This window comes from Macrobrachium nipponense, chromosome 38 (genome assembly GCF_015104395.2).
Source record: "Macrobrachium nipponense isolate FS-2020 chromosome 38, ASM1510439v2, whole genome shotgun sequence".
Classification (NCBI taxonomy): domain Eukaryota; kingdom Metazoa; phylum Arthropoda; class Malacostraca; order Decapoda; family Palaemonidae; genus Macrobrachium; species Macrobrachium nipponense.
In genome coordinates this window covers 5,271,484-5,288,394 of record NC_061098.1, presented here as the reverse complement: position 1 = coordinate 5,288,394, position 16,911 = coordinate 5,271,484, and the positions used below count along the sequence as shown (strand labels likewise).

At 33.3% G+C, this 16,911-nt stretch overlaps 1 protein-coding gene across 1 annotated transcript in view; it reads left to right on the top strand.

Moving 5' to 3' along the window:
- The window catches only part of LOC135209572 (oxysterol-binding protein-related protein 3-like), an 88,703-nt gene that overhangs the window by 48,400 nt on the left and 23,392 nt on the right, over nt 1-16,911 (top strand). Inside the window, exons 16-17 of the mRNA XM_064242245.1 lie at nt 12,899-13,074; nt 16,191-16,403. Of these exons, the coding sequence (XP_064098315.1) occupies nt 12,899-13,074; nt 16,191-16,403 (389 nt within the window). The remainder of the gene's footprint in view (nt 1-12,898; nt 13,075-16,190; nt 16,404-16,911) is intronic.

Sequence of the window (16,911 nt, the reverse complement as noted above, 5' to 3'; positions counted from 1 at the left end):
TTTTAGCATGGGGAACCAACAACACCTTCTACCAGTCAAGGAGAAAATTCCGTTTAAAGGAAACACAAAAGTAATAAATCAACTGGAGGTGAAATAATTATTAACACAAGCCCTGGTAAAGGAGCTACTGATCAGGTTGATGCAGTTATGCCTTCTCTTGTAAGTAACTTATGCTATAGTATGTTTATTGCTCGCCAGATGTAGTGTTGTAGTTCATCATTGGCTCATAATGGAAGCATTTTGTTCCCTTGCTGCAAAACTGGAACACTGTCCAGTCCATGGCAGTATGTTGAACATTAGTATTCATAAGATATGGCTAGGTTGAAATAAAAAAAAAAAAAAAAACATTATTTCTGTGTTTAGGATGATTTGATATATTTCCTTGTAGTACTGTTTAATTATGTATCTATTTCATCATGTATGATAATATGCTTCTGTTTGCTTATTATATTTTATATTCTCATGTGAATTTCTTTTAGTTTCATTGTTTATGTAATTTCCATAGGTTCTTTATTTGTTTGTATGTACATGTAGGCTCAGTGGCGGCTCGTGGCTATCATTCTGGGGGTGCTGCTACTTAATTTCTTTTTTAGATTCTTTCATATTAACTCCATAAACACACATTATATATATATATATATATATATATATATATATATATATATATATATATGTATATTATATATATATATTATATATATATATATATGTATGTATATATATATATATGTATATATATGTATATATATATATATATATATATATATATATATATATATATATATATATATATATATATATATATATATATATATATATATATGTATATATATATATATATATATATATATATATATATATATATATATATATATACATATATATATATATATATGTATATATATATATATATATATATATATATATATATATATATATATATATATAATATATATATATATTAATGCGTGTGTTTATACAGTTAATATGAAGGAATCAAAAAAAGAAATTAAGTAACAGAGCCTACCAGTGGCGGCTCGTGGATCATTCATGGGGGTGCTGTTACTTAATTTCTTTTTTAGATTCCTTCATATTAACTGCATAAACACACACATATATATAGTATATATATATATATATATATATATATATATATATATATATATAATGCGTGTGTTTATGCAGTTTAATATGAAGGAATCTAAAAAAGAAATTCAGTAACAGCACCCCCATGAATGATCCACGAGCCGCCACTGGTAGGCTCTGTTACTTATTGCTAGTGATAAATAAGTGCTCTGGAGTTGGTGGGACCCCTCTGGTATTTGTTTGCTAATTTCTTCTGTTTTGTTGATGTATATGACAAGAAATATATATATGTACAAGAAGCAGTCAAGTGGTTGGTTGGTTGTTTTGAGGCTGAGATCATGGAAAACATTTGCTGTGGATATTTTACTTTCTTCCAGCAGTGTAGACTCTTATTATGTTTGCTTCTTCCTTTAGTGTTTGATCTGGAGGTGTTGGTTGATCTGCTCGTGTAACTTGATACTAAAATTTTTCCTTATCCTTTTGGATGCCTGACATATTATATTTAGTTAACCAACATGTATGTTGTTATTAAAGCTTTTCTTGCTCCCCACTTTATACAGTAATGTTTGGTGATCCTTAGTCTTTTACCGTGATTTCATCTTAATCTTCTTTGGGGGATTAGCAGATGAGATGAGATTTGATTCACTTTACCAGTCATCTTGGCAAGATACACCCTCACTTTCTCAAGGTGTATCTTAAGTGTAGCAAAAGTTCCTCAGAAAAGGAAATGGAGGCAATTAGCAGAGCTCTTTCCAGGGATGGGTAGGAATGTGGTAGCAGATACTATATGTTGCCTGAGCATTTTAAGTCACTGTCATAATATGGGAATTATGCTAGGATGTGTATTGACATTAGCAAGTGCGGTAACAGCCTCTTTCTTGTAATCTTGTCCAGTTGAATATAAGTTTAGAAGAGGTAAGTTGATGTTAAAAGTGAATCATGAAAATTCAATATTCTATGAATTTTGCAGCACCTTTCGTACATTTAATAAAGAATTCCATCATTTGAAATTAGTTCGATTTTGTATATCGAACCAAACGAAAACAAATGTAAATAGATGAAAATTATGTTATCTAAAGAGGGAAAGGCCAAGTTAAAAATAGATAGATTTAAAGAGCTAGCTATTAAGAAATCAGTGGCATTTAAAGCTAAACTAGCCGTTTTTGTGTGATGGATATTTAGAGTCTGTTTTTAATTGTATTTAAATGTGTTTTTAATTATATTTAAATGCCTTAACAGAAGCTTATGTAATTTCATTTTTGTTTGATGAGAAATGCTTTTGTTCTATTGAACCTTTTGATGAACAGATGTGTCTCTATTTTACAGCAAGTTGATGGTAACCTTTGTGAACTTCGTCCTCTCAGTAGTAGTAATCCAACTTTAGCTCTTCATAATGCTCATGGGAATCAATATGTGCGGCCACATAGTTACTCTGACAATGCGTCAGCAGTTGTAGCAAGTAATCAGCCTCCAAACACACCATCCCCAACTTCGCAGACTTCGTTCTCTAATCCACCACAAATCACACTTTCAATGGAGAGCTCTTCCAGGGAGGACTTCACAGTTTTAGCTAAAGAAGGTGTGTTCATTTTCTGTTAAATGTATAACAAAAATACATTTTGCATTTTTTTCTGTTATTGTCAAATGTTTATGTTCTCTGAAAGATTGATACAAAATGCCAATTTTATAGCTGGGTAGACATTTGAAATACTTTTGTGTGTTATGTGTATTTAAGGGTGAAGAAATAGCTGGGTATCATTATTCAAGGTGACTACTTGTTCTATAGAGACAATTGAATGCATGCAGCACACCAACCAAAAATTAGAGCCAACAACTCATGAATGTGTTGCCTTGTGTTTTTTGCTCTCAAAAATATTGCTTGCCAATACATATTGGGGTACATCTTGGAGGTCAGAGCATCTGCAGTACCAGGAAATATCAGTGTATTTAGCATTACTAAAAACCAATCATAGTGAATAATTTGCAACATTTATAAAGTGATGCAACAGATCAAATCTAGTGTAATAAGAAAATGTTCATTGTTACAGTGGGATATCTTAGCCCTTAAACGCCGACTGGACGGTATTTTACGTCAACATATTCTGTCTTTTACGGGTGCCGACTGAACGTATAGTCGACATATGTCTCTCGGGTGCCGACTGGACGTATTTTACGTCGACATACAAAACGTTTTTTTAAAAATTCGCGACATACTTTTATTGCTACCCTCAGCCGAAAACTCTTGAATCACGCGCCTTGGGGGATGCTGGAAGTTCATTGATCAAGGTGTTGTTTTGTTTACAATTGTTATGCAGGCGCGCAATCGCGAATTTTCTTTCTTGCCGCACTAAAAAGTATCTGTGACATCTCGGAAATTATTCGTCACTTTGACATAATTTTTTTACCATTTTAAATTAGCCATTACTTGGAGTATATATATGAAAATGTGCGCATTTTTATAGAATACAACAAAAAAGTAGTCATGATTGTAGCTTTTATCAGTTTTTGAGATACTTTTCATATAAATAACAATAAGTGCCAAATTTCAACCTTTGGTCAACTTTGACTCTACCGAAATGGTCGAAAAACGCAATTGTAAGCTAAAACTCTTATATTTTGGTAATATTCAATCATTTAACTTAATTTTGCAACTAATTGGAAGTCTCTAGCACAATATTTCGATTTATATGGTGAATTTATGAAAAAACTTTTTCCTTACGTCCGCGCGGTAACTCTTCCGAAAATAATCATACATGCGATTGTGGTAATGTTTGCATCCATTTTAAATTAGCCGTTACATAAAGTTTGTATATATGAAAATGTGCGCAATTTCATGCACAATACAACTAAAAACAACCCATGGTTGTAGCTTTTATCAATTTTTGAAATATTTTCATATAAAAAATGATAAGTGACAAATTTTCAACCTTCGGTCAATTTTGACTACCGAAATGGTCGAAAAACGCAATTGTAAGCTAAACGCTTATATTCTAGTAATATTCAAGCACTTATCTTCAGTTTGCAACAAATTGGAAGTCTCTAGCACAATATTTTCGATTTATGGTGAATTTATGAAAAAATCATTTTCTTTATGTCCGCGCGGTAACTCTTCCGCAAAAAAAATCATACGTGCGATTTGTGGTAATGTTTGCACCATTTTAAATTAGCCGTTACATAACGTTTATATATGAAAATGTGCGCAATTTTATGTATAATACAACAAAAAATAGTTGAAGGTTGTAGCTTTTCTGATTTTCGAAATATTTGCATATAAATCACGATAAATAGAAAAAAAACACGTTCGGTCAAATTTGACTCTACCGAAATGGTCGAAAAACGCAATTGTAAGATAAAAATCTTACAGTCTAGTAATATTCAGTCATTTATCTTCATCTTGAACAAATTCGAAGTCTCTAGCACAATATTTAAATTTATGGTGAATTTTTAAAAAAAACTTTCCTTCCCTCCGCGCGCGGATTCTCCGCCACAAATCTCCGAAATGCCTAAGTCCCATTCTCGGAATATTTGCTCCGTTTCAATATTAGGCAATTTCATAGAGTTTTATATATGAAAATGTGCGCAATTTCATGTAGAATAAAACGAAAAATATTTGAAAGTTGTAGCTTTTCTTATTTCCGAAATAATGCATATAAACATATATATAAAAAAATTCGACATTCGGTCAACTTTAACTCGTCAGATATGGTCGAAAAACTGCATTTGTAAGCTAATATTCTTCCAGTATAGTAATATTCAATAATTTGTCTTCATTTTGAAAGAAGTTGGAAGTCTCTAGGACATTATTTAGATTTATGGTGAATTTCTGAAAAAAATATGTTTACGTCCGCGCGTTACGGAATTCATGCATTATTTTGTGATAATATTTTCTCTGTGTTGCTTTTATCGTTTTACAATTTGTTATATACAAAAATGATCGCAATTTATGTAAATTACACGAAAAAAAAATGTAACTTGTTACCTTTATTCGTTTTGCGCACAGCGCGATTGAATACAATTATATGAAATTTCGTTTTTGCGCTATCATATATTTTGCATTATTTATATATGATAATGATAATTTTTTCATTTCTGATGGTTGCATACTAAACTTCAGGCAATGACAAAAAAAGGAGCCAAAAATGAACTCTTAATCTTCAAACTAAGCGCGCTATGATTTTTTGAAAAAAATATTTTTTCCGCTTCCGCGCTCACTCTGAAACGTCTCCAGCACACGGGAGACATTTTTTTTTTACCACTTCGGCGTTTAAGGGTTAGTTAAATGATATATTTTTTTAGTGCTGAAGATCAGTTTAAGTCACTGATATTTGATGGCTACCCCACATGATCCAGTACTTAAGTGATATATATGCAGTGCAAAATTACATGGTAAAATACGAATTACATTCTTTAATTTAGCAATTATTGAAGAAGATTTATGTCAGAATATCTAACATAACAATTTCAGTATAGGCAGTTATTTTGTTATAATTGCTCTCTCACATGAATTTCTTTTAGGCCAACCTATGAGTTTTAAGATATTTTCAAAACAAGTTTAATACAAAACTAGTTTTCACAAGTATCCTCAGTTCCATGGGACACATCTAATTGCACCAATTTAAGATTTGAAGCTGCAAGGACTGATTGCAGAAACTGCTGTGATGCAAAGTGATTGACTGATCAATGCTTGCTAAGACTTGGCTGGTAGACTTGGATGAAAAAGGAGCTTGGCAACAGTCTCCAGGAGGCAAAGCACCCTGTCCTCAGATGGGCATGCATGATTCTAATATCCTTCTATGAAAGACATGGTTCCTTTTCAAGTCTTAGCTGAGAGACTTAAGGATCTAAGGAAAGAGCTAATCATGTCTTTGATACCAGCCTTCTCAAAGGATCTCTTGTGGGTCCAGACTGCCATGTATTCCTGTCTTGTTATGGAATGATGACGATGTTACAGTTGCTGGTGGCTCCTGACATTTGTAAGGTTCCAACATCAGCACAATCCTTTTGTGTAGTTGTGGGTTTCATGTCACAGATTAAACAAAAGGAAACATGAAGCCCAGTGCTCTTGAGAGAGAACACAGGATGAAAATAGTAATACACACAAGCAAAAAGAAGCATTCAGTCAATCTACACAAAGGAATAAAATTCTATACATTGCAGTTGTAACATTTACTCAGCACAGGGCTTTGTTATCACGGAGTTGAAAAAAGGCAAAATCAGAGTTATAAATAGTAGTTAAATGTTGGAACATTGAACAAGGTAAAGGAAATTAATCTAGTCCAAGAATACTACACAGCTTCTTGTCAACATACTAGACACATGACAAAGAGGGTTCTTCCTTGTCTGGAATACAGGACCCATTATAGCTGTCCAGTCAGCATATGATCTTTTTCTTTGTTTGAATCACAAAAGGAACTCTATAGGATTCAGGTCAGCCACAAATACGGGCTAATGTAAATGCTGTGCTCTGTTGTAAAACAGTTTAACTATGGTTGGTATGGATCCTCTATACCTGTAGTCATTTTTCTAAATGATTGTAAGTATGTGCATAGCAGATTTAGGCAGTAAAAATGGCCATTAAGTTTTGTCATTATATTTCCAGTTGTTAGTCAGATATGCCAAGTTCTTCGTGGAATTCAAAGTGAGAGAGAAAAAACTGCGTCAGGCATTGGAGTCAGAGTCGAATGTTTTATCTTCCCACAACATACTTCTATTATTGCTGCTCTTAGAAATTCATTGAATCAGGTAAGTGACACCTCTTGTGTTCAGTGGAGGTATGCTTGATTATTTCACATACTACTGTAGTATAAAATCTTAACCTGCGTTTCCCCAGTCCTTCACTTAGAAGAGGGGCAAGGTTAGCCGTCTTGTTCACCTTTACACTTAAAAAAAGATGAGGCAACAGATTTTTGTCTACAACTCTATTATAGAAGGCTCATGAATGTAAAGATTTTTTTATACCCTGCGATGTTGCCTACTTCAGACTCCCAAAAGAAGAAAGAGAAGTCACAGAATTTTAGATTTCTCATTTTATGTATATATAGCTGTGAAAAAATATTTTTTTCCTTTTGTAAATAGGACACTAACAAAGGTTACTTTCCTCCAAAAATTCACTCTGTTCAGTGAAAACTTAAACATTGAAGTCAAAATGGAGTATCAGAAAGTGTCTGCTCCTATAGCAATCAAAATCAGTCAGTGGAAACAGCTGTTAGAAGTCATACAAAAGGTAGCAAAAATATTATGTAGTTTGACATGTGTGGAAAGTAAATAAACTCAGAAAATATTGAGGTTATACTAACATACAAAAAACAATAAACATACAAAATATTGAAATATACAAATATTACAGTGCAACAAATAAAAAACCAATACACTAAATAGTTCAAAAGTGAAAGTGGTATACTATAGAGCCTTATAAATAAAGATTTGGTAATATTTTATTATGGGAGAATGATTTCATTTGTGACTGGGAATTTTGAATGTAATTGTAATCTTGCAATTGCAGGCTTTGCAACAGAATGCTGAGCTAAGAGGACGTCTTGCAAGGATCCACGCTGATTCCGATTTGACGGATATTTCTGTTCCACCTTCCATGTCTGAGATGGTAATAACTCATGATTTTTTTTATCCTCACAGTAACCTTAATGAAGCATTACTTTGAACAAAGGTGACATAACATAGAGTTGTATGTTTTAATGTTCAGTACTATATGCATCCAGACTGTGAACAGGCCTTTTATTGTAGCTATGCAAGTAGTATGTGTTAGGGCACAGTGATATCTATCTGTCAGTGGAAACAAGTATTCCGTGTTCCTAATATTAATGCTTTCCTTTCATTCAACACTTGTCATATTCTTAGGTTGGGGGAAGAATCATAGCAGCAACTCGTTCAGGTTCTGTATGTTTACCTATTAGCTGAGGCATTTCGTAATTTTCTTGTATTTTTATTGACCACTTATGTTATTTGTAATAAACATCATGCTGTAAACAATGACCTAGGATAAAATAACAGTTTTCTTTGGATTAAAAAATATACCAGCACAAGCATATTTGCTTTTTGTTTTGGGTGAAAGGCTTTTTTAAAGGATATGACTTTAAAACTGTATAAGCCCAGTAGAGTAGTATTTTGTAATATTAGTATTATTTGAAGCCAATAGTATCTTATATTTTGGACTGTCACCAAGAGTAAACAGTGTGTGAACAATTTTGTTACTATTTTTAATGAGAAATTGGTGCATGCAGGATGACATCTTCATCCAAGGGTAGCTAGTCATTTTTGTCTATATTTGAGCATTTTATATTCTTATGATAATAGAGATTTCATATTGATGAAAAATTGGAAAATTATCTTTCTGATAATTTCCAAAATAATTAGTTTTTTTCAGCCATTCTGGACAACTTAATACTACATACTATACACTTAGAGAATAGAAATTTGGCAAACCAGGTCACCATTGGGATACCAATGCTTAATATCTTTTCACTCTTTTGCAGCTTCACAAGTCGCTTCACACTTCTTTATCTTATGAGAGTAGCTCATGCTTTAGTGCTTCCGAGTACTTTGATGCTGCTGATGCATTTAGTGATGCAGGTGGTACAGACACAAGCTCTGAGGCTTCCTCTGATAATAGTTCCTTTACAAGTGAAGCAAGTGATGCTGGAACAGATGCTCACCCAAGTGGTAAGTATCCCTGCAAGAGTCTTTGTTTTTTTTCGGTCACCAAAAAGATATTGACAATGTTGGTGATTTCTTGTTTGTCCATACCCATCAATTGAACTGTTTTGTTGTATAGTTTGTGGCATGCTGCATCCATGTATAGTAGCAGTATCTTTTTTGTTATTATACGTGATAAGTGGTGTATTACCCTTAATCTCATGGAAAATGCAATGAGAGATTTAGAAAAATGTGTCTATTACTGTAGTATATGAATATTCTATTACCGGAATTTTTTCTCTTTTTTAACATAGTTGCGGACAGTGAGGATGTCAGTAAGTGTTCAGAAAATGATATTGATATTGTATTCGAGATACTTTGTTAAATTGTATGAAGTGATACATGGTTTTTGTAAGGTTTATTGACTTTTTTATTGTTTTATATATGTAGTTCTCCATTTGATAGTACTACATCATCCTTAAAACTCAGTTAAGAAGATAGTTGTTCTTCATTTGTTGACAGCAAAGGCAGATGGTTTAGTTTCTTTTGGATATGGGTTACTATGTGAAGACTAAGTCCTTGAAACTTTTGGTTCCCGTACTATACATATAATGACAAAAAGTTTAGCCTTTAGTAAAATTAAGATTTTTTTCTATTTATACATAGTAGTAATCCCTCCATATATGTGGGGAAATAGTATTGAGTTCCCCTTACACAAGCATGTATTCATGTAAGATAGCAGAGCCTCTATAACAGAGAACAGTACACCCCTTGAATGTGCCATTTTGTATTTATACAAAATCAAGCTAGGAAGTAGAAGGGCCTAAAACAAGAGATGTATAGTTGCCTCTTTGAAGGAGTTCCAATGAGTGATAATCACAAGTACTATGCTTATTTCATTTACAAACTCCATGCAGGTATGAAAACAACCCCCCTCCTCCCAAAAAAAATGAATCATATGTTACCTTATAATGTTGCATTGGGTATTTGAAACAAAGGACAAATTAGGCCTTAACAAATAGTTTCTTTTGGAATGTCAAGAACAGTTGAGTTCAGCAGAATTTCTTTTCCAAAGGTTCCCTAATAGGAAACAATGTGATAGGAAGCTTTTTTACCTTTGAATTTCATCCAGAAGCTATTCTAAGAGATTTGTATCGTTGTCAATGCCACGGATGGTTTATGTACTGCTTCCCATCCATGGATTGACATCCTTAACTTTGTCCTTTAAGTCTTGTGCCTCATGAAGATGTGGGCATGTCACCTCCTCCTCTTGTGTTTCTTTTTCTTGATCTTTTTTTTTACGTTAATGATTTAATAAGGTCTCCAAGTTCTTCACTATATCTATATGACTTCCTGTTTGTTCTTCCACTTCATCTGTTAGATCAACAAATCCTTCCCTTCCAAATTCTTTTACTACCTTGAAGATTTTCTCTATTCATGAGTCCCAGGCATAAACATAGTTATTCAGTAAATTCACTCCATATAGGCTTCCAGTATTCATGTGACCATTTCTGAACCATGTTTATCCATTGCAGATTTTAGAAAATTCAGTTGCACTTGGAAATGGGAAAGATTTCCAGCATTACAAAGTTTCCAGATTTTGGGTTGCATCAGTGGCTTTTTTTTGTTGTTGTGGTCAAATACTATAGTACGTACTAGTATTCAATAAAACCACAACTAAAACAGAATGTACATATATGTAAATAACAAGTGAAGCACTTCACTGTTTGTGAAGTTAGTGATTTGGAGTGCTGTATGGGAGAATTTTGGGTTGATAAAAGTAGAATAGCAGGCAGGAGGCAGAAAGTAGGTGGAAATGTCTCTTGTTATGACAGGAGGATGGGCTAAGAATGATAAAGTCAGTACATTAAATGTATAGTATTTGGAAGGAAGGACACAATTTATTATAAGGTCATATTAGGTAAGAATTGTGCCAAAGTCATGTAAAGTTATTGTCGCAGATTTGATGGTGTCTTTTATGTAAGCTAAAATTGTATAGCTTTACCCACTTTCATGTTGAGTGAGGTTCTCATTCATTGATACTCTCATTATCCATGTTTCTGAAGATCATAACATACACTGCATCATTCCCTATCTACGTATTTATGTAATTTGTCAGTCTAGTTTCCTTCATGTGGAATATTTTTTTTCTTTGATGTAAGAACAAATAATAATACATTTTTTGAACAAAATTTATTATTATTTTTTTTTTTCTTATAGATGCCTTTAGCATGGTTATTTGTAACATTACCCCAGATTAGGTGAAATAATAGAAAGATTAATAGACTGCAGTATTTTATGAATACTGCATGAATACTTCATGAATGAAACCAAACTGAATTCATTTGAAGGGGCATTCTCTCTGTCGGTAGGTTGGTTGCCTGAATGTGGAGTCAGTATGAGTTTGGATTCAGTTTGAATCAGTCTTTTGCCCAGAAAAAAGTAATAATTAAAATTAGATACAATATTTTTTTTTAATTTAAACATTTCTATCTCAGTTGTTAGTGTGAGACTAGATAAACTGTAAGACTGTGCTGGTAACTGTGATCTGGATTATTACTGTAGATTTTGTGTACTGTACGTGAATGTACTGTTGGAGAGATTGGAATATCCTAAGTAATTCCAGATGCTTTGTATTGTTGATAGGAACATATCAGACTAAGATTTTAGGTCCAATGAATAAGTAAATCCTGATAAATGGTGTACAGTAGTATGCATTGGTGTAGATGTAAATCCCACTAGTCTTCATAAATTATAGTGATAAATTTTATAGTTGACTGTTATTAGTAACTGTCAAGGAGGATTGTTAAATTATTATAGATAATTCAGTTAATAGATTTAGTGTAGATGGCAACTTGAAAACAGCTGTTGTATTTCAAGGTTTAAACAACTAAAGTTGTAATAGTGATTATGTAACAGTTGTTTTATACAGAATACACTGTATTGAAAATAATCTGTTGAAATGTTTGGGTAGCTGCTCTGTATTCTTTTATATTGCAAGTGTGGGTATTATTGAAATTACTGCCGATTTATAAGTATTTTCATTTTGATTTAATTCATTGAATCATTGTAATATTTTATATGAAGAATTGCATATCATTTTTATGTAATACAGTATATTGTGAAGCCTGTTGTTAAGGTTTGTGTTTGACAGAGCAATAGTATTTATAGGTACTTTAACCAAATAACAATCTTTGTACTGACATTTGTGAAAGTATCTTACCCTTTTAGATGTACGTTAAGGTGGAATGTCCTTTAATGTACAGACCCCCCCCCCCCCCCCCCCCCCCCTTCCTTTGTGAGACTTACCACACAATTTAATAAAGAAAAAGATCACAGTCTCCCAGTCCAATCTTCCGTTTACGCACAGAGAGGATTGGTTAATGATATTGGCAGAGACCACACAGAATCAAACATACTGATATCCCTCTGGAGAAGTCAGCAACCCCCAGAACAACCTGAGAAGTAACATCCAGACTCCCATCGTCTTCGCTCCCCTATGCCCAATTCACTATCAGCGTTTCACCCTAGGGCATCTGGTTGTCTTCCACTAAACTATCTACTACCGAGACAATTAGATGTGCACCTGGTACTTCTCCTGGTCATGTTTTTCTGCCTTTTCCGATTACTTCCATAACTTAAAATGCACTAGACATGAGTACGTAGACAATACTTCATTTTTAGTGTTTTTCCTTTCCATCTTTCTTCATTTAAGGTAGTGTTCTTTTTGTGTGGGCTCGTTTTCTGATTTTATAAAGATTAAGTGTAAAGGTTATTCATTGAAATTTGTTATTCATCAGTTGGGCATGTGGACTGCATTTGTGATATCCGGTATTTACATTTTTTCCATGTGAATTACAGTTTCTTTGGCATCTGCTGCTTTAAAAGTTTTTCAGCTTGCTTGGTGAAGATGAAAAAAAAAACTGGATTTTTTATTAGTAACCTTAGTATCCCAGTTCTGTTTGGTAGTGGCTTGTCAAGAGTTTTATATTAAATGAGTTCAGTATAAGATTCGTAGTGAGTTTCACATTTCAGAAAGGTTTATACATGAGGAGGAGCACCAAAACCTCCTTAGACATACTTTTGAGGTTTCTGTATCATAGTATCATGAAGAGGCTTCTTATATTTCAGAGCTAATTATTTTCTTTTATTTTGAATTTAGCTGCAGAAATTGAAGAAGATGGAAAGTGTTTCACGGGACGTCGTACCCGCCTCCCAGCTCCAAGACCTATTACCGAGGACTTTTCCGTATGGAACTTCTTGTATAAAAATATTGGCAAAGATCTATCGAAAGTCTGCATGCCTGTAACTCTCAATGAACCCCTTAATATGCTTCAAGTAAGTCTTCATAAATGCATTTAATTTTTTGTGTAAGGTAACAATTTGTAACTCAGGTGATTACAGCTGTTCTTTTACACAAGTATCCAAATATATCCCACTATGTCTTATGAAAATTTATTTTAACATTTGGAATGGAAAAATTATGATTTCGTTCTATGTCGTGAGTCATAACTCAGATGAGATAGCAGCACATTAATGCACATAAATACTTCTCCAGAAAAGAAAGTTGCTGCAGAAGTAGAAGTGATGAGACCAGATATAACTTAGTGTGGTGTCTGTTTGAACATAGGTAAGCCCCTCAAATGATGAATGGCTTACCAGCCTGTCATATTTTATTGGATGTGCATTCACATGCTCCTTGTTGGACAAGCATCCCTCCTAGGCTTCCTCTTCCTCCTCTTCCCATAACACTCTCATTGAGAAGGCCAGTCAGCACACATTCAAGGTAGGGGGAATCACAAGAACACTCTTTACCCCTGTAGGAAATACACACTGAGTGTGGAACTATACTGCTGTATGTAACATAAAAGTATTATAAGGCAACCCATGGACTGTCACAGCAACATTGGTCCTGCCTGCTCTCCATGAGACAAAGGACCAAGCACAGGCACCAACGCACTGGAAAAAAGCACAAAACACTAATACCTTCGGGCACACAACTGCATTAAGAATCTACTGGAAAAGTATTATCCAAAAGAACACAAATATGTAATGATACAAAGAATTAAACAGCACAAAGTAGAAATACTGAACACAAAAAACATTTCTACTCTGTACTTATTTTTAGTCAATACATTGCCAGTCTAGTTCATGTGAAGGACGGTACTCCATATGTGAAAGGCTATAATTTGGATACCCTGGAAAAATATAAACTGCTTTCAACAATTGACATGTAGATTCTCAAGTGCCCTTCTGATCAACTGGGTGAGCTGGAGTAAACATAGGCTGAAGTAGATGGGATACTGGCCTCTCTGACTGTTTTAGGTTTAACTGTGAAATGTGAGAGGTATTTATTCTTCAAAAGTTCCAAAGTTTTATGTACGTATGTAATAATTCTGGTGTGAATGTAGGAAAGATAGTTTTTGTTTTTGTACAGAAAGAGACAGTTGGGTATAAAGCAGCTTTTTATGAGTGAGAAAAAAAATAATTTATCAGATCCTCAGTCATTTCAGCTTGCTCATTCTGATGAAATGTACTTTTAAACAAAACAGTTGTTGGAGGCCATATTTTTTGGGATCAAGTCAGACAAAATGACAATGCTTGGCAAAAAAAAAAAAAAAAAAAAAAAAAAAAAAAAAAAAATCCTCCTCCTACCAGAGCTGTTAGCCATATTTTCAAAAATTGAGATTGTCTTGCACTAAGAGTGCGAAGATCAAAGTAAAAAAAATTCAGACATCAAAAATGGGCTTTTGGCATAGGTTGCATATAAAGATCTGTTTCTCTTGATGCAAACTCAGTTTTTTTTTTCTTTTTTTTTTTTTTTTTTTTTTTTTTTTTTTAGCCTACACACAAGTTGTTTACTGCCATGGAACCTAGCAAAAGTTTTCTCTTATGGGAAAATTTTTCTCATCCTCTTCACAAACTCGATAGTAGAGGAACATTTAACTACGCTCCCCTTGAGATTAATATTGTCCCAGTGTTCCAGGCTAATTTGGCCTTGGTGTTAATGATAGTGTCTTTTTGAGTTCAAGGTCCTACCTCTGTTGCTATAGGGAGAGATTTTAACCTGATAAATGCCTTGATTATTCAAGTTCATTAGTAAATTTTCCTCTCAATTTTCCTTTATATGTGTAGCCAAGATGGTATACTCTATTTCATATATGTATTTTCACATATTGTACATTATTTTTTCTATGCACGTAATAATATACCTTAAATAATAATGAATGCGTATACTGTGTGTGCATTGGGGACTGTAGCTCATTATCATTTTTGCATCATCATTCAGCATTTTTAAAAGGTTAGATTATAAAACATGGTACAAGATTAAGAAATACTGTAAAAGTTACGTAATATATTAATACTTTGTAGTCAAGATCATAAGACTAGATATGTGTGGGAAATTTAGCAAAACTGACATTGGTGAAGCATTCATCACTGTTGACTTGCAGGACCTGTTGAAATTCAATGCATACATGACTAGTTTCCATGCTGTATGTCTATATTTCATGATTATCAATTATGAACACATTTTTCAAATAATACTGAATAGGTTTCTACTTTATGCAGACTAATAGAGGAGAAATCATGGAAAGAGTACATTAATTTGCAGTTACAAACTTCATTACATGTTCAGTTCAGTATTGCAAGTCTATACTCACATAAAGTAAATATATTTAACACGACATTTATGTTGAATGCAAAATAAGTATATGTGAAATGCACATCATTTTGTGCTATGTAGCCTATGTGTTACCAGGTCCTGGAGTTGTATCAGTGTCAGCTTTGCCAACATTTCTGATTATTGCTGGAATTTACTTGGAGTTCAAAAGTGCTGCACAACAAGTTGTATAATAAATAATAAAGAAATATTGTAAAATTATACTGTATTTTAGTTTATTATGGCACACTGTTGTATAGATTGTCAGGAGATTCAGTCATGCATAGATGTAGGGCAACTAGGGGTTTAGGGACATGGTCTTTCAAATTAGTGTTGGAGCAATATAATTGTGTAGATTAGGCTAAAAACAGCAGCAATAGACCCATCAATAATTTATTAGTTTATTTTACAACATGATGAAATGGCACCAATATTGCTTTCATTGTACTTTGCGAATTTTATTTTCACCAGTTTTGAAAGTTGGTGGAGAGCAGTTAACTGATTGAGATTTTTTTTATTAACTCTAGATACTTACAAGGTCACTAACATTTTGAATGAACATTATACTAAAATCATTATTGCACTAGTGTAGTTCTGCAGCTGAAAAGATAATGCTAACTTTCTGTAGTATTTGTTAGCTAGTAAAGTATTTTTGTAACACACATTTTTAATCTAAGTAACCATAATTATGTATTTTATAAAGTTTTATTGGTTGTGAGGTTGAGTAAGTCAGAAGCTGGGATGAGTCTGTAATTATGCTGCTGATAGTGACAGTTATTTTATTCTTTTGCAGCGGATGTGTGAAGAACTTGAGTATAGTGAGTTATTGGATAAAGCTGCTGGGTTGGAAAATGATGGTGATCGAATGGTGTTGGTAGCAGCTTTTGCAGTGTCTGCGTATGCGTCATCAATCTATCGAGCAGCTCATAAACCTTTTAATCCATTGTTAGGGGAAACTTTTGAATGTATAAGAGAGGACAAAGGATTCCGATTTGTTGCTGAACAGGTAGGATATTATTTGTTGTTTAGGCTGTACTGTTTTGTAACTCCACTATAACATTTATTTAAAAATTACATCCAAATCATATGCCAGTAAAGGGGTAGTGCCATCAGTGCACCTCATGTGGTACACTGTAGGGATTACTTGAGGTACGTTGCAGCATTGCATTAAAATGCAAATCTTTTTCATACTGGTTTGCAACTTTATGTACACAATATGGTAAAACCTTGCTATAACGGACTTCAATATACAGTACGTAATGTAATTCATATCATGGTAACCTGGCTGAAACAGTCTAGCAGTAATGTGTTTTTACTGAGCCAGTGTTTGTGCGTTTTGCTTCTGTGCTATTTGTTTTCATTTTGTATGACTGAATTTGTAATAAAATTGTTTAAATTTTTTTATTTAAAACTAAAACACCATGGCATTTCATAAGTACCATATTGTTTATTTAGCTGAGGATAACCATTTTCTCATTTTATTTGGATTTATACGAATGTTAATGCATTGAGAA